The following is an 18,596-nucleotide window of genomic DNA, read 5'->3' as shown; positions in this document are numbered from 1 at the left end:
TTTATTTATTATTTATTCCAGCTTGGTTTTAAATTTAAAACACACATCATTGTGCTGAGTATATAGTACAATTGGAAAAAACCTGGAAAAGATTAACCTTCCACAACTACCTAACAGTTAGATAAACCATTCTTATAAATAATCATTTAGTTCAGATATTTATAGTCTCGCAAGAGTGAAGGGATAAAGATAAAGAATCTTCTATTACTCTTCAAAAGTCAGGAAAAAAGATGTGGCTTAGTGTTCATACGAAGGTGCAGGGAAGGCTTACGTGAAAAATTTACGAAGTAAAAGCTACTGAGGCAAAAGTTCTTCTCAGTTTATCTTTGACAAAGACAAACACAAAATAACTTTACGTAAGGATCCAAAGGGTTAATGGGCTAAATTCAACCGACCAGTAATAGCTGCTGAGTAAAGCACTCACTCAGGTGTATTCTTTACAAGGTATTTTATAAACAATTGCTACTTGATGTCTAGTTCCTGGTAGTTAGTACAAAAGACTGAAAGAATTTCAATATTTATTACTATTAGATTTTTCAAATTTTACAATGTATAAGTCAGTTTTAATAACAATCTTATTTGTTCCTCACAAATCTCTTTCACAATTGGGCAAATATTATCATCCCTATTTTAGAGTAAGTTATGTGCCTAGTTGTAATGCTGGTTACTTAATTCTGTATCTTCTGACCCCTATTTCATTATTATTCCAATAAGAATGTAAGCTCCAAGTGGGTAGGGATTTCTGTCTGCCCCTAGAATAGTGCCTGGCACACAGTCACTGAAATATTTGCTGAATGTATCAATGAGTAAGTTTCCACTACAGAAATACACATAAGAAGCCAAAACAGTGGGAAAATTAGGTATAAACCCTCCAAGGGTTTATTGTGAAAAAGAGAATAATCTTCGATCTTTATATTGTTCTGATAACATAACAGTACCTATACTTTACTTACTATAGCATATCAGAAACAATTTCTCTGTATAAAACAAGAGTCTGTCTGAAGTTACATAACTTCACATGTGTGAGTTATATAATGTACATTCTTTATCAATTTTATTAAAAACATCTTATTAATGGCCTCTCAAGAAATATATAGGCACTTACAAGTTAGAAATTTAAAAGATATAAAATGATTCATCTGCATCTGACAAGAAATAATGATTTACTCAAAAAGAAAAATAGACACAATGGGAAATAATTTTTCTTTCTCAGGAGATAGGTAGCAAAATACTTGTACAACCCTTTGATTTAAAACATGGAGGAATTGTCAAGTTTTTCAGAATGATAAAATAAGCCTATCTTTTTGCTGACAGGATCATCTTTAAATTTATATTTCAGAAACTTGGGGTTCATGAAGATGAAATATGCGCATTTTATAAAATACTGCAAGGAGTCCTCTTTGCCTCTTCTACAGCTTTAAACAAAATTATAGTTAAAATTATATAATTAAACAAAATTATAGAATATCCCGTTTTGACCTTCACCAATTACATGAAAGTATTTGTTTAATACAAGGGCGTTAACTTGTTTGTGGGGGAGTGGAGGAAAAAAGCTATGCACATGCACAAAAAACTCCACAGACCCCCACTGAGGAGAGAAGCTATTCTTACAGAACCCTGGATTAGAGCAATTATAGTCACTTCACTAGGCAAGGAAATGTGTGTTCTTCAAAACTTGTTTCCCAGTTGTTTACATTATTCAACATTTCTGCTAAAGGATGATGTGTGTGCCATTGTTATACAAAGGGAACAGTGACATTAAATTCTGTTACAAATTTTTGGGTCAAAATAGGAATACATTTCATGTTTAGAGTTTTAAATCAAAGCTTAAGGTATTCTAATTCCATTTTCCCCCTCACTCTTCTGAAGTGTAAAACCAAAATCATTACCACTAAAATAAAACAAAAAAGATTTTAATGATGTAGCTGAAAGCAACTTTACTACTAAGCAATGAAATATTCTATTTTATAAAAAAAGAGTAGTCATCCACCAGTATAAATAAATAATCATTCGTGGAAAAATATATATTGAGAATTATGGCGAAACACTATCCACATAAGTCAAATATCATGTTCTGCTATTAAAATGTTTCCTTTTATTAAAATAATTAATAAGCTTTTAATTCAATGGATATTTTTCAAAGCATATAAATAATCTGTTATTTTACTGTTATATCCATGCTCTAATTTCATCAATATTAAGCTTACCTTTCCTTTTGGTCCAGACTGCTTAAAACATGAAAAAGAAAAGAAATGTAAGAGGCAAGACCTCATTTTTGATACGTCATTGTAGTTTTAGTAACTGCAGTCAATAAGGCAAAACTCTAATGTGATTAATTTGTTTTAAACACATTATATATGTCACATGTTTTGAATCTTGTCAGGTATGTAACTGTTTTTCAAATTCTGCCAATACAGGAAATAATTTATATCTAAACATATTTAAGGAAGAAAAAAGGATGTACAAATATATGGAAACTTCTTGAAAGAGCTTTATGTACCCAGCAAACACTTGAGCGTACGCTATTTTAGAGCAGTTATGTAAACAGTCTTCAAGGAACAATACAATTTCCTGAAGGGCGTAAAATTTTTAGTTGTTCCAATCCTGTTACCAGATATGATTATTTACTTCTGAATAAGAAAAAAAAATTTTTCAGGTTGTAACTTTTGCACAAAAGCCTTAGATTAAATACAGTATATGGTTTGGGACACAAGGAAAGGCCTGAGATTTAAAATCATGGCCTCTAATCAAAAGTCTAATGTATAAAAAGTCCACCCTTCTCCATAGTTCATGGAAAATCTAAAAAGCTATCAATATCAATTACTCAAGAGTAAAATTACAAAAGCTCCCAGTTTAGAATAAGATTCACATCCCAGAATTATTCTTCTTTATTACAAAAGTCATTAAATATTTAGAACCAACAGTAAGCAAAACATAGTTTATAAAATCCCCAAGTCCCCATATTAACTACTGTTTGGAGCACACAGCAAAGTATCAATTTAATCCTAGCAAATTAAGAAAAAAGAAATGTGCTTAGTTTTACATAAACAACACTGAAAAGAAACACTTATTTTTAAAAAAATTTTCAATACTGCGGAAAAGAATTATTATAAACTTACATGAATATCATATTTGAAATTCTACCTTTGCTATTAAAAAAAGGGATAACCTGTATAAAATAAATTTGTTGGATAAATGACAGAAAAATGAGGGAATATTATCACACCCTACTAGAGTAAGCAAAACTTATATAAACATGAAAGTTTAAATATAGTCTATCTTATCTTACATATTTATTTCTTAGGGAGTTATATTTCCAGGAAAAGTCAAATGAAAGCCCAAAGTTGGCATTAACATCTAATCTAACCATTTCCAACTCTAGAGTGTTGTGCCCAAGAAATGAGAAGAGTTTAGTACTCTCTTGTTTTTGTTTTGTTTTTAAACTCACCTGCATACAGTAAAGGAAAGAGGCAGAAGACAGAGTAGCAGTAGAAGAAACAGGTTTGGTTCTTTCCAATAACCAAAGGAGTTAGGAAGAAAACAAAACACAAAACAAAACCTATATATACACCCATGCTCATTTCTCTTATCGTTGAGAAAATGCATTATTATGATAGGACATCTAATTTATAAGTCATGGCACTGCCAAAAGATTCCTCAAAGGTGTTTATCATCAAGTCCTGCCCTAAAGGAGCTTACATATTTAAAAAGAAAAAAGGAAAGCTTTTAAAAAAATTGGGAGGGAAGCCCTTATTAGTAACATAGGACTTTGTAAAACTGTCAATTTACATTCTTGTTGGACTATTTCATTCTTGAACTAGTGCTGTACTAGTGCTCTTAAAACTTAAAAAAAGGGGAGGAAAAAAGATACACTCATTGATTGATTCTGGTATCCATGACCTGATTTAGGACTTGAAAAATTCTTTCAAAGGGGTGTTTTAAATTAACAATTAAATCTTGCTTATTCCAGGAGTCCATTTTCCCATTTATGGATTATATATGCTGTTGTAGACACTTGTTTTCCCCTATAGTCCTTAGAAGTCTTTTCACCTATCCTTAATAAAAAACAAAAACAAGTGATAATGTAAATGAAACATAAACCAGTAAGTTTACTCTTTTAGCAAGTCTGATTAAAGTCAGGGTGGAGATGGTATAGAGTTACATAGATTTTTTAAAATTTATGTATTTCATTTTTTCCATACTAACACTATCCTCCTCCCTCACTTTTAGTATATGAACACCCTATTTTTAAATATGAGTTAAATTGACATTTGGAATAGCAGTAAGAAAATAGATTGGAATCATAATATTCTGCCAAATAGTAGCTAATGATATTTTAACAATCTTCATTCACTCCTTTTGGATTAAAAAGGTATGACGTCCTTGTTCCCGTATCTTACTAAAGAACTACAAATTTTTCACAATGCTTTTAAAAGGCAAGTTATATCACTCACCCCAAGAATAGTCTGTGTGTAAATTACCAAACGGTGGCATTTCCTTTAATTTCAAATTAAGAGTTGAGAAAATAAGAAAAATCAGGAGAAGCTGTAAAAGCCAGTGTGCTCACCCTCATCTGAGGCTGCCCATTGTGCCAATACTACACGAATTAAAACCACAGGTTTGATTGCAACCTAAAGCCTTAGATGAAGGCTTTCTCCATGCCTTTAAAGATGGGGTTCTCACTGCACGGAATGTCCTCTTCAAAAGCTTCTCTACTACTCCTCTGTGAATTCTTCGCTGCTCCCTTCTCTGGAAACAGTACGACATTCACCTTGCACAGCTCTATGACTGCACTTACCATGCAATCACTTGTTGACCTGTCTTTCTGTCCTCTACCCTCCTCAAACTTAAGCTTCAAGGCAGGGACTTTGTCATATTCACCTTTGACTACTCTGTACCTCATCTACGCCTGGTATGTAACATAAAATCACAAAGTTTTTGAAGGAGGGAAACTGGAAAAACTCTCAATGACTTGTCTTCAAACTTAAAAATCTTCTTAATGACCATTAGGCTGCGGTAGGAATAAGAAATGCTTATTCTGTAAATAAGAGAAACATAAATAGAATCTGTCCTGCTGACTCGACTCTACGATTTTCCTTACTGTTCTTAGTTGTTCTTGCCAAGTATTTCCACTCAGGGTTGTTTCTTTAGATACAAATTAATTCAGGTTTGCTTTTTTTAAAGAAACAGTATTTTACTAATAAACACCACTTCCTATTAACAGAATCTGATCTTTTATGCAGATGAGCAGTGATAAACACGCAAGGTATAACAGGTGCCAAGACCTAGAATAAAACAAACCACTAACCAATTTCCAGACTGGAATCAGCTTTTCAACATTACCAATGAGGAAAGGCGGGCTGGGGAGAACAGGTCACAGTGCAAATAATTCCAAACTAATAGAAACTTCAAAAGCAATAATTGTGGTTGTAGACTATGTCACTTGATTCTAAATGAGTATTTCAACTTAGCCCACAGCTTCAGAATATCAAAGAAGATACTTCTTTATCAGCGATGAATTCTAATCAATATGATCACTGCATGAGAAAGTGTGTGTCTCTCCTTCTTCCCTCACCCCCCAGTTACTCTCCTTTTATTCTTTATCTTCACGTTTGTGCCACATGTTGGCCGGAGGACTTGATTTGTTTGTGTATTTTACAGTAAGGCAAACCAATTTTTTGGTATGTGCAGTAACTTCTCCTGTATTTTTAGTTGAATTTCTCAAATATCTCATGTGAAAACTATGATAACATATTTAAGCAAAAGAAAGATTTTCTTATTATCCTAAAGTATGAGAAAGATTTAATGTTTCTAAGTCAAAAATTGACGTTATAGCAAATCTATGTAAATATCAAATACAGCAAGGGTTTCTAAGAAAAATCAGGACACACTTTCTGAATAAGCAGCAGTCTAAAATGACATTTAAAAGAAATGAAGAACAGCATCTAGCACATTTTACTAGTTATGAAAAAATTTTATACAATTATCCATAATGCAAGAAATAAAGAGATTATTTCTTTAACTGTTACAGCCTAAGAATTTCTTAAGTTCTTAAGTTAAGACTCTGATTCAGAACTAAAATTCAACTAAAATTTCATAAGCATCCAAAAGTGGTTATACAAAAACTTCAAAAGCATTTAAAACACCAAGCTTTCCCCACTGTTACTTTTGTTATTTCAAGGTTCAAAAAGTACTCTCACCATCAATGAGAACATCCAAATCTACTAAAACACAAAATTTTCTCAAACATTTGAAACTCATAATGTGATTTATTTTGATATGATGAAATCCTATAAATCTTACAAAGTAAGTAAGGTAATAAACTGTAGTTTTACTCCTCAGCTAAACTACCAGCTGAAGATCTCTCTGTCAAATGTTGTAAGGTCAATGTTGTAAAATCAGCTTAACTTGACTATAATACAATAGAATGGCTTTTGTTTAAAAAGTATTTATAGAAGGTGATGTATTCAAAAGCACATATAAAATAATAAAATTCTAGGACATGAATTATGTCAGAGACATGAATATCTTTATAGACAATGGACACAGTAAAGTTCCACAAAGTAAAAAAAATTTTTCTGTTTTGAAAAAGCAAAAAACTCCTATTAAAGAGGATGGTATGTATACACTAAACAAAGGCAATTAGAGCCCTTACCTTTGGGCTGCTGTTTTCACTACTGATTTCTGCGCGTTAGCATGCTGGAAACGTCTACCATGAACCACAGTTCCAGAACACAGCAACACATTTTGTGTATTTTCACTGCAGAGTCAAGAAACAAAGAATAATTTGAATTTGAATTCAAATATACAAAAATTCAAATATACAAAATAATAATTTGTAATTTCCCCCTGAAAATTACATACATATATGCAAAATAAATCCTTTAAAATCTGAGCACATGCACAAAAAACCTTCACCACCTTAAAAAAAAATATGTATTTACAGATAAACCCAGCTGGCCATGTTAAATTGTCCATTACAAGTTTTCCACTTTCTGAATTTGTCTCTGAAATGTTTCCAATCCAGTTCATGAAAGAAGATAAAGAGCAGAAGAACACTAGAATAGAAATCAGGAATCCTAACAGAATGCTTTGCACTGTAAGATTTCCTATACATTAATTCAGATACATTTTCTCTCCTTATGCTCTATTCAGGGATTATCCATAAAAAAAGCTTTTAAACTATGAGTATTACAAAGTTTTCTCATATGCCAAAATAAAAATAAAATATATCAATTGTAAAAAAAAAAAAAACCAAGAGTCCTAAATCCTACTTCTGATTCTGCCAATGACTCAAAAGTTACTTAGCCTTTACGTACCTCAGTTGTTTATCTATAAACTGACAAAGGAGAAATGAAATAGTGATTTTCAACCCTATTTCTGGGAGATCTAACAGCCCAATCATATCAGTAACAGCGGTTTACTATGACAACCACTAGGAAAGATGGTTTATATCTAGAAAGAAGAGGAATAAGAAATCTTAAAAAAAAAAAAAAGCCCCTTATTGTGATAATACCGATAGGCATCTCCTAAAGGAGACATGATCCCCTCCCCCTCCCACCCTATAGCGCCTTCTCCTTCTAGTATTATGACCATGGTTTTACTACCTGTACGAAAGCAAGCTCTTATCTTATCTTATGAAATCCTAGCCTACGGAAATTTTTCTTTCAATATTTTTATTCAGAACCAAGAAATCACTGCAATCAACCCAACTCCTAAGATTCAAAGCCAAGAATCCACACACTGGGATCAATGTACCTCTTGGCCCTACTGACAAAGTGAAAAGAAAAGGCATAGGTTGGGCCAATTGGCCATAGAGGTGGTTAGTTTTCGGTGTCAAACCCTGTATCTTTTCTGTAGGAACGTGTGGTGAAGCGCCTATACCTCAATTTCTTATTGTTGGTCAGCATGTTAAGTCCAATTGCATTGCCTTTCAAAGGTTTTAAACTTTCAGTCTTGTTTCGTCTTGCACATGTCTTCCAGGGATCAACAGAACTAGCAGCAACAATTTCAGATTGACGATTTAACTGTAAAAAGATCCATAAATGTTAGAGTCAATAAACACCATAATATGATATCAACTACTTGAAAACCCATTTATTTAAAAAGTAGTGAAAATGTACCAGCTATTGGGGATGGAGAAGAGGGATGGCTGTGGGACAAATCTAAGAGTAATTCAACTGTAATACTTTTTGTTGTCTAAGGACAGCAAAAATATGTAGAAACAAGGGTGTTTATGATATACATTTTTTTCATTTAAATATGGGCAAAGATATTTGAGAAAATTAAAAGAGAAAAGCAGAAGGTATGAGGGTAGAAGATCTTAGGATAGCTCTTTCCCGAGAGTGAAAAACAGATGTCTCTCCGGCTCAGCAGTCCTTGCCGCCATCCACAGGACAGCACAGCAGATATGGCAATCAGCTGTCATTTCAACTTGCACAAGGACTTTGGTTTTAGCATCAAAGTTTCTATACAAACACAGAAACTGAAGTAATGTCTCCAGACTTTCGCAGTAGCAAATGATAATATAAACACATCAATAACAACCATTTTAGGGAGGTCACAGGATGACAAGAGGGTGGCCTACTTCTTGGGAAGCTCTTCTCAACAAAGAAACCCACTTTTATTACATTCATTGCACAAGACATTTAAAAGCTGCTTTCAGACTCGTTAAGACAAAAGCCCTCAGTTTTTAGTGATAATTTCCCCAAAACAACACTTTAAAAATCATTCTTATGTATTTTAATTTTATTTTTTGAAATGGTCTAATAACTTTATTTTCTTTTTTACTCTTACAAGAAAATATAATCATAAGAAGATAGGAACTTGGCTGGTTTCCCCCGATTATGTCTACAGAAACCTAACAGTTCCCTAAAATATTATCTCCCACAAAAGTCCTCCAGAGGAGATAGTTCATTGTGCCAGCATCATTCTTGTTTTTAGGTACATCTAGATTACAAAATTCCAGAAAGACCTATTTTTGACACATTGCTTATCACTTTCTCCTCCTTGAGATATTTCTTTCCTTTCTAATCTTTTACAGCCAAGTACTTCAGACTCCTCCACTTGTGGTAATGGCAGATTGGGCAATACAGATCAATCTTCCCTCTACTCTCTGAAAACACCTTGAAAAGCCAGACAAAATAAAAAAAAAAGACCCTGTTTGAGGAATGAAGAATTAAGATCGGGAAGAAGAAACTCAGAGATCTGAGCCCAGATTCGTATTTTGACCTGAGGCACCTGTTGATTCCAGAAGATGCAGCTGTGAGGCTGAGAAGCTAAGCTAAACTTAAACAGACTCAAGAGCCAGGGAGACAAAAAGTGGAGTTCAACATCCACCAAGTACGGAGGGCCTCGTAAACATCTCAAACTTTGGATTAGGATGATAGCCTCTTAATAAGGGTGAATTAGAACTATAACTGCCCTCACATACATTGAGATCCAGCTTCCAATAATCTCAACTCAACCTCCAGTTCAACTGAGGTAGTTCTCAAATTTTAGAGCAAATCAGATTTACCTGGATGACTTGTTAAAAAAAAAAACCTGCTGTGTCTGACCTGTCCAGCTTATTTTGATTCAGTATGTCTGGCGTGGGCCTGAGAATTTCCATTTGTAACAAGTCCCCAGGTAATGTTGATACTGCTGATCAGGGGACCACATCTGGAGAACCACTGGATTAAGGAGATCTGAGATTGCTAATGCTCCTAGTCACTAGCTAGAAGTAAACAATACATCCCCTCTAGAGGAAGAAAATATTATCCTAGGAATCAAATTATCTCTATGATTTTTCGTATATAATATTTATCATTCATAAGCAGGATCATAAAGAAATAAGACAATGTGATCAAAACCAAGAGAAACAGGGGCCAGCCCAGTGGCCAAGTGGTTAAGTTCACGTGCTTGGCTTAGGCAGCCCAGGGTTTCATCGGTTTCGATCCTGGGTGTGGACCTAGTGCTGCTCGTCAAGCCATGCTGAGGTGGCATCCCACATAGTAGAACCAGAAGGAATACACAACTACGTACTGGGGGGGTCTTGGGGAGAAGGAAAGAAAAAAAAACAAAGAAGATTGGCAACAGATGCTCGCTCAGGGTGCCAATCTTTAAAAAAAAACCACCAAGAGAAACAACTGATAACAGGAACAGAACTACAGGGGACAAAGATATGCAATTATCACATTCTCATTTCCATTAGTAGGAGAATACAATCACTTCTGCATTTGATGACCCTTTTCCACAGAAATCGTAGTCTTACCATGCAAAGATCACAATTTAGGAATCAAATAGACCTATTATCTCTTTCTAGCCAGGCAACTTTCCTTGTAATCATGGAGTTATTTCATGCAGTAACAAAGATATTCACACATTGCCTAGCCATACAAGGGGCAGAAAGATAGGAATTCAATAACTGTTAGTTCTCATTCAATTAGAAACATAGGTATCTTCAATATGAAAGCCTATAAATTATTTTACCATAAATAATTGGTCATTAAGCCACATTCAGCTGAGAAAAATTAGGCCTATCCAGTCACTGTAACTTAGACCTAATCCTACATTATTTTGAAAAAAATGCCCTGAGACAATGGTTCTCAAAGTGTGGTCACTAGATTGGCAGCATCAGCATCACGTGGGAACACTTTAAAATGCAAATTATCAGGCCCCACTCCAGATCTCCTAAATCAGAAACCCTAGAAGTGGGGTCCAGCAATCTGTTTTAATAAGCCTTCCTGATGATTCTGACGCACACTAACAACAAAGAGCCAGTGCTCCAGGTGATTTTGATACATATCCTATTAAGAATCTTAGAAGCAAAGTTCCCATTAAAGATTGATTATATAATTTCATTTCTCTCTCTATAGATATTTACAACTAACATTTATTGAGTGTTAACCATAAATGGGCATTATGCCAATTACTTTATATTCAATATCTCATTTAATCTCCATATTTTATACATTTCAGTAGGTCTTCAGACTGGGATCTAACAATTGAACCTGAAACATCAGGCCAATTACTTGACAGGATTAATACGCTCAATCCCCACTTCAGTTCTCTTTGCTCAACATCTCTGACCATACGCTGCTTAAACTTCCCTGAAACACTGTCCCTGTGCTATAAAGACCACGGAGCCTAAAAGCAAGCTAACCTGTCTAATAGTAAAATGGATTTGAACAAAGACTGGTCTGACTCCAAAGCCTACGCCTTCCACACCACACTGCACAAGGAATTTCTACAGTGTAGTTTGTAGAAACATAAAGTTTGATTCTTAACAAGAAGGGACACAAACAATGTTATTCCAAAAAAGACTCAATCATTAGCATACAGAACATCTCAAAATCAAAGAAATTTTCTAAAACTTCCTTTAAATGTAGAAAGTTAATCCTTCTTTTAAAAATTGTTTAAGCCAAAATTATCTCAGCCAACATAAAGGCACATAACTCAGTTAATTCAACCATATTTCTGAGTAACTGCTTATACATTTTCAAGTTTTCTTTTTGAGAAAGCATTTGGGCATAATAACAGACAATCCAAAACCCATCATTAAAGCAAGAGGATCTATATAAGCCAAATTCTGAAATTTCACAGTTCTATTGCCTATAAGTTACTATCAAAAGCCATATTGACTTCAGTCAGCAACCAGACAACTAGGACTTCTAGCTCTGTCAGATAACTGTATCTCACGAAAAGCACTTACTGTGTTTTCTAAGGGACAATTCTAAGAGAATTGTCAAATGCCCTTAGAAAAGGTTCCCTTACCATCCATTATATTTAGAAGGCAGCCCCAGAAAGAAAGAAAAAAAAATCACTCCATAGGAGAATCATAGGATATAAATTGGTAAAAGATTCTCTTATCACAGAGTTACAAACCTAGAGGACACAATTCCAGCTGCCAGAAATTTAGAGGTAACTGTTGAATTAAAACACGTTAATTACTTTAGATGGCTGACATCTACTTATCTCTGCCTAATTAATAATTTTTATTTTCCCTCATTTTATTTCTGCTCTTAACCTGGTAATGTACATACATCAAATTAATGGGAGAAATAAGGTGTAAATAAGTAAAAACTGAGCCATTTACTGCAGACTACCTCACAGCTTAGAGCAATACTACTACTAAAGGCAAGATAATATATTCAGTCTAGAGGTCCCTGAAAAGCTTTGATTTTCCTTCCCCTCTGCCTTCTATTTACCAGCCTAAGACAATCTTCCAGCTAATGCAGACAGGAAATCAGGAGAACTACTGTGGATAGAGGGATTAACACAAAACAATCAAATGATTACACAACCAACTACAAACATAAGCCTACTGATGTCAGATAAGCATCATTACGCACAAAGGAAAACCAGTTTACAAAAGCTCAATAACATTGTATTTAATAATGATAACATAGCTATTTATGGCAGACTTGCTAGTGCCATGTACTTACATAGTCTCATAATTCTCACAACCATCCTATAAAGTGGATAGTTATTAGCAGGCCTAGAATCTGACATTCTGTCTGATTAACTACTCTAATACACCACCCATCCAAAAAAGCTATTTGTTTCTCTCAATTAGATATTAATCTGTAGAGAAGACATTTACACAGTATAAACAACAGTACAGGGATCAGCAAACTTCCGTAAAGGGCCAGAGAGCAGGTGTTTTAGGCTTTGTGGGTCACAATCTCTGGTGAAACTACTAACTCTGTCCATATAACTCAAATCTGTTGCTGTAGCATGAAAGCAGTCATAGACAATATGTAAACAAATGAGCATAGCTGTTTTCCAATAAAACTTTACTTACGGAAACAAACTTTAATTTCATATAATTTTCACATGTCATGAAATAGTATTCTTTTGATTTTTCTTTCAACCATTTAAAAAATGTGAAAACTATTCTAGTTCATAGACCATACGTTGTGGGCTGGCTTTGGCTGGTGAGCCTTGGTTTGCCAAGCCCTGAATTATAACATTAATCATTAAAGAACTAATGGGCATATAGCCAGTTATTAGAATTCAACCTCCAAAGGAACAAGAAACTTGTCTGCTTTGCTCCCTAGTATGTAGAATACTGTGCTCAATATATATTTGCTGCATGATTGAATATTTCATTGGGATTGCTAAATGTTCAAAAATTATCAATATGTGATGTATCTTCCACCCCAATTTACCACACATCACAGTCAATTTAACTAAAAAACAAGTATTTGGGAAACCTAGCACCTAAGGAACTCAGATAATAAGATAACCTGAAAGAATCCATTAAATGATCAGAGACATTAAAAATGCACATTAAAGGCATTTAAATTCTTAAAAACAAAACAAACAGAAACAGTAAAGAAAGAACTAGACACTATGGAAAAAACAAAATTTTGAAAAAGAACCAATAGAAGTTCTACAAATAAATGTCATTGAAATTTTCTTAAAAAGAAAAAACAGATGGATTAAATAGCTGATTAGAAGTAACTGAAGATAAAAGTCAGTGAATTGGAAGACAGAGCTGAGGAAATTACAATATGGTACAGGGATGATTTTTTCCTTTGCCCTTTATCCTTTTTTTCTTATATATATAAAAGTTTAAAAGATACGAAAAAAATGATAGTCTTATTATGTCTAATAAAAGTTCCAGAAAGAATAATGGGGAAAGGCAATATCCACAGAGATAATGGCTAAAATTTTTTCAGAATACAAGACGTGCATCCTTTCTCTAAAGAGGTATAATAAAACATCAGAAGCCCAAAGGCAAAGAGATTATTCTATGAAACAGAAGGGGAAGAATACTAAGATACTCTGAACCAACATAAAGGCTTTCTCCTAATTCCACACTCATTTTCAAATGGAGAAAAGGGTCTATACTAGTTTAAACCAATGATCCATATAGTCCTATATATGACCCACAAGCCGTTAAAAACCAAGGGATAAGTATACCCTTGGGATACACAAAGACGTTCTAAATGACAAACAGGCAAGGAGAGTTTTAAGAGGAAGTTAATTCCTAAATCCTCATCTCCATTTTTACCCTTTCTTACAACTGATTTACGTTAAAATGCCTCTGTAGAAAAGGCATCATATAATATCTCCTTTCCCATCTCCCTTTTCACAACAGACCTTTTCCCACTTTATAAAAGAAAGACATAAATCTCACCTATTGTATTAGACCCTAAAAACTCCTGAAAAGAAGAATTTGAAATATTGGTATCTGGAATCTCTTTTGGCACATAAAATAGAATTAGGGCCTCATATCTTTCTGTGTTATATATATTTCTGTTAAAGGTGAACTAAAGTAGGATTTTCTTAATTCAGCTATATTGCAAAACGGAAAAGCAAAAGTGATGAAAATTTGCATTTAATGACTTCGTATCTTCTACTCCAATTATTTTTTTTTATTGAGTTAATGATAGGTTACAATCTTGTGAAATTTCAGTTGTATATTAATGTTTGTCATTTGTGTTGTAGGTGCACCACTTCACCCTTTGTGCCCACCCCCCACCCCACCTTTCCCCTGGTATCCACTAAACTGTTCTTAGTCCACATTTTTAAATTCCTCATATGAGTGGAGTCATACATAGATTATCCTTCTCTAGCTGGCTTATTTCACTTAACATAATTCCCTCAAGGTCCATCCATGTTATTGCAAATGGAATGATTTTGTTCTGTTTTGCAGCTGAGTAGTATTCCATTGTATATATATACCACATCTTCTTTATCCATTCGTCTGTTGATGGGCACTTAGGTTGCTTCCATGTTTGGCTATTGTAAATAATGCTGCAATCAGCACTGGGGTACACAGGACTTTCAGGATTGCTGACTTCAAGCTCTTTGGATAAATACCCAGTAGTGGGATGGCTGGATCGTATGGCAGTTCTATTTTTAATTTTTTGTCTTCTACTCCAATTATTATCAAGAAAAGCACTGCCTCAAGGACAAAATCAAGTGAGAATAATTCAAAGAAAGCCTAAGTTTAGAAAAAAGACTGAAATCTGCTGTGCCTTAGTACAACCAGGTAACAAGCTCAGGTCAAAACCACGCCTATATTTTTCTACATTAGAATTCTGCAGTGAAATGGTTGTCATAAAGATGCAAATTAACATGTATATATGAAATGAAAAATGAAAACAGACTTTTATAGATAAATAGTACATCTGTTTTAATTGAATGGCTGGACTATGTGGATTGGCCTTGCCAAATACATTATATGTAGATATTTTCCATAGACTAAATGAGCTGAATATGCAGTTCCAAAGTTTTAAAGAAAAATATACACAAACCAAAAATATAACACATTTTACAAAAAATATTGTTTTGGCAAAAGCATCCTGAAATTAACAAAATTTCAATCTTTCCAATTATTTCTGAGACCATCTGGTTAAAAAAATAAAGGAATCTAAAAGTAACAAGTGTAATTTCTAGCCACTAGTATATTTCCCCAAAATTCAGAAAACAAATGACTCTAATGACTGGATTACAAATTACTTTTAACTTTTAAAGTTAGATTGCTATGTGATTTTTGACATTTAATTCAAAAGGAAAGAAACGAATGATACGGGAACTAAATGAATAAAGACAGAAAACATTAGCACCATCCATTCTGAGATGCATTTCTAATATAATTGTACACAACAGGTTTACTAATTATAAAGATAACTCAATCCGGTAAAAAAAAAATTAATACTTAGAACTTTTTAGCAACAGGAACAATAAAGTTAAATTTCAGTGTATGTTTATCATTTTATTACAGTAAAGTATGACAGATTAAGAGATTTTCAATCCTAAAAGATTAAAAGATTTTCAATCACAAAAATAAATCATGTGAAGTCAAATACATATATGAAGTTAAAATTCTGTGGGAAAATTGAACACAAATATGAATTTAAGGGGAAAAAAGGCATAATATAAAATTTCCAACTGTTAAAGAGGAGATGGTACATGTATTTTTACAATAGATGATACTGAGTATTAAATCAGAATTTCTTTGGAGATCACTACATACAGATAAGTGTCATGAAAGTTTTATTTTAAATTATCAACATCCACATCCTTCAAAATGTGTAGTAAGGGGCTGGCTCTGTGGTGTAGTGGTTAAGTTCTGTGTGCTCCACTTCAGCGGCCCAGGTTTGCAGGTTTGGATCCCGGGTGCAGACCTACTCCACTCACTGGCCACACCGTGGCAGCATCCCATACACAAAAGAGAGGAAGACTGGCACAGATGTTACTTCAGGGCTAATCTTCCTCAAGCAACAAAAGAGGAGGATTGGCAGCGTATGTTAACTCAAGGTGAATCTTTCTCAGCAAAAAACCCCCTGAAAAAACCATGTGTAATAAAGCATTTATTTGTGAAAAAATTAACAGCATCTGCAAGGAATAAACCCCCCCCCCCACACACAAAAATTGGATTCCAATGTCACAGAAGCCAGTGATAGAAAGCGCTTTTCATTTCTCCCTACAAAGTTCACTACGTTTCTGCCGGCCAACGGCACGCACACCGCAGCACTGTAGGGAGACGAGGCGGTACAATAGGAGCTGGAGGAGACTGCAACGCGAAAACTTCACAGGCTTTCAGGATAACTTTATAAAGAAAAGCTTGTAGAGTACTAAGAGAAAAACTTCAAATTCTATGAATTCCCTAAATGACGACAACATAGAGATGTTGTGCAAGGGAAAAAATCCACAAAGATCAAGGAAAAAAAGTAAATTTAAAAGTCCCTAAAATACTATTCAACTATAATTACAGAAACCATGCGAAGAGAGTGCTGTGTCAGATTGGCAAAAACTCAAGTTTGACCCCGTACTCCCCAAGATTACAAGGAAATAGGAACTCTCACACATTATTAGCGAGAATGCCAAATGGTAACTCCTATGAGTGAGGCATTTGGCAATATCTAGCAAAATTACACATAAATTTACCCTCTGACATACCAACTACAATTCTAGGAATCTATCCCACAAACATACTGTAAAGACATAAGCACAAGGCTTTATTAAAGCACTGTTTTTTTTTTTTTAAAGATTGGTCTTGAGCTAACATCTGTTGCCAACCATCTTCTTTTTTCTTTTTTCTTCTCCTCCCTAAAGTCCCCCAGTACATAGCTATATGTTCTAGTTGTAGGTCCTTCTAGTTCTGCTATGTGGGATGCCGCCTCAGTGTGGCTCAATGAGCAGTGCTAGGTTCACGTCCAGGATCCAAACTGGCAAAACCCTGGGCTGCCGAAGTGCAGCATGCAAACTTAACCACCAAGGCACAGGGCCATCCCCTGAAGCACTACATATAATAGCAAAAGACTGGGAGAAACCTCTACTCATCACTAGGGGATCAACTGAATATCTACAGTACATCCATTCCCTGGAATACGTGGCAATGAAAGAGATAAAGATCTCAAATATTTTGCTGTGGAGTGATCTATAGAAGATATTGTTAAGTGAAAAAATCAAGGTGGCAAACAGTGTGGATGCTTTCTCCAAGAAGGGTAGTATACTCTTATATTAGAAAAAGAAAAGAACAATGGAAGGCCAAATCATACAATTTTCAAAACAGGCTGCCAGTAGGTGAAAGAGAAAGAGATAGAGGGAATCATGACAAAAGCTAGATTTCTCTGAATAAAACTTCTTTTGTAGATTTGACTTTGGAATCCCATAAATATTTTTCTGCATAATTATAAAACAAATTAAGTAAAAAATTTTTTTTAAAAAAAGCAATTCCTCAAAATAAAAAACAAAGTTAAATAAATAAACTTAACTCATCCAGCTGGTGAAATTGCCAACCAGGAATAATTTCAAGCAACTTTAAAACACAGTGATTTAAACATACATTCCTAGTGGAACATACCTGGTGGTGCCACCAAACACCAAAAACAGAACAAAAAAAACTTTTAATGTATAGTATTGTGAACTATTTAATATAGATTAAATAATAGGACAGAGCAAATAAGTAAGTTAGTTAACATCATTAGGAACCAAGACACTAAATCCAAAAGCCATTAGAAAAAAGAAGACATATATGTGACAACATAAAAAAGTACATTTTCCCCAAGGCAATAACCACCAAAAACAAAGACAAAAGACTAGTGAAAAAAACCAGCTTAAAATACTGGTGACTAGTATCACAGTAATGTGCCAGTTTCACTAAACCTAAGAAACCATTATAAGATGCATCATTATTCTATGTACTAAGGTGCAAAAATTTTTTTTAATTAAACCATGTCATCTTTATAAGATGTATCTAGATAAATTTCAAAGATGTTAAAATGTGAAAAAATGTGTCTTAGATTCAATATAAAAACAATTCATATGAATCAATAATATTTTAAAGACTAAACAGAAAAATGGGCAAAGGATACTAACTGACAATTATCAAAAAGGAAATAAATGGACTACACATATCAAAACGTTGGTTCAACCTCATTCATGGTAAAAGAAATGCAAATTGAGACTACACTGAGATACTATTTTTCACTGGCAAAGATCAAAAGGCTGATAACACTGTGACAAAAGTATAGGGAAATAGGCATGTTCAGACACTGCTGGTAAAAGTGTAAATCAGGTATAACAAAATCAGAAATGTACGTGTCCTGATACAGCAGCCCTACCTCTAAGGATTCATCCTACATGTATGCTTGTAT

At 34.1% G+C, this 18,596-nt stretch overlaps 1 protein-coding gene across 5 annotated transcripts in view; it reads right to left on the bottom strand.

Moving 5' to 3' along the window:
* The window catches only part of SENP6 (SUMO specific peptidase 6), a 115,965-nt gene that overhangs the window by 65,775 nt on the left and 31,594 nt on the right, over nt 1-18,596 (bottom strand). For 2 of the 5 annotated variants that reach the window (XM_044757561.2, XM_044757563.2), the window contains exons 4-6: nt 7,885-8,027; nt 6,656-6,760; nt 2,208-2,228 (exon numbers count right to left, since the gene is read on the bottom strand). In XM_044757561.2, the coding sequence (XP_044613496.2) occupies nt 2,208-2,228; nt 6,656-6,760; nt 7,885-8,027 (269 nt within the window). The remainder of the gene's footprint in view (nt 1-2,207; nt 2,229-6,655; nt 6,761-7,884; nt 8,028-18,596) is intronic. The other 3 variants (XM_044757562.2, XM_070496670.1, XM_070496669.1) reach the window with 2 other exon arrangements.

This window comes from Equus asinus, chromosome 24 (assembly GCF_041296235.1).
Source record: "Equus asinus isolate D_3611 breed Donkey chromosome 24, EquAss-T2T_v2, whole genome shotgun sequence".
In the NCBI taxonomy this organism is placed as follows: domain Eukaryota; kingdom Metazoa; phylum Chordata; class Mammalia; order Perissodactyla; family Equidae; genus Equus; species Equus asinus.
The sequence above is the reverse complement of the archived record's forward strand: the minus strand, read 5'-3'. Positions and strand labels throughout refer to the sequence as shown.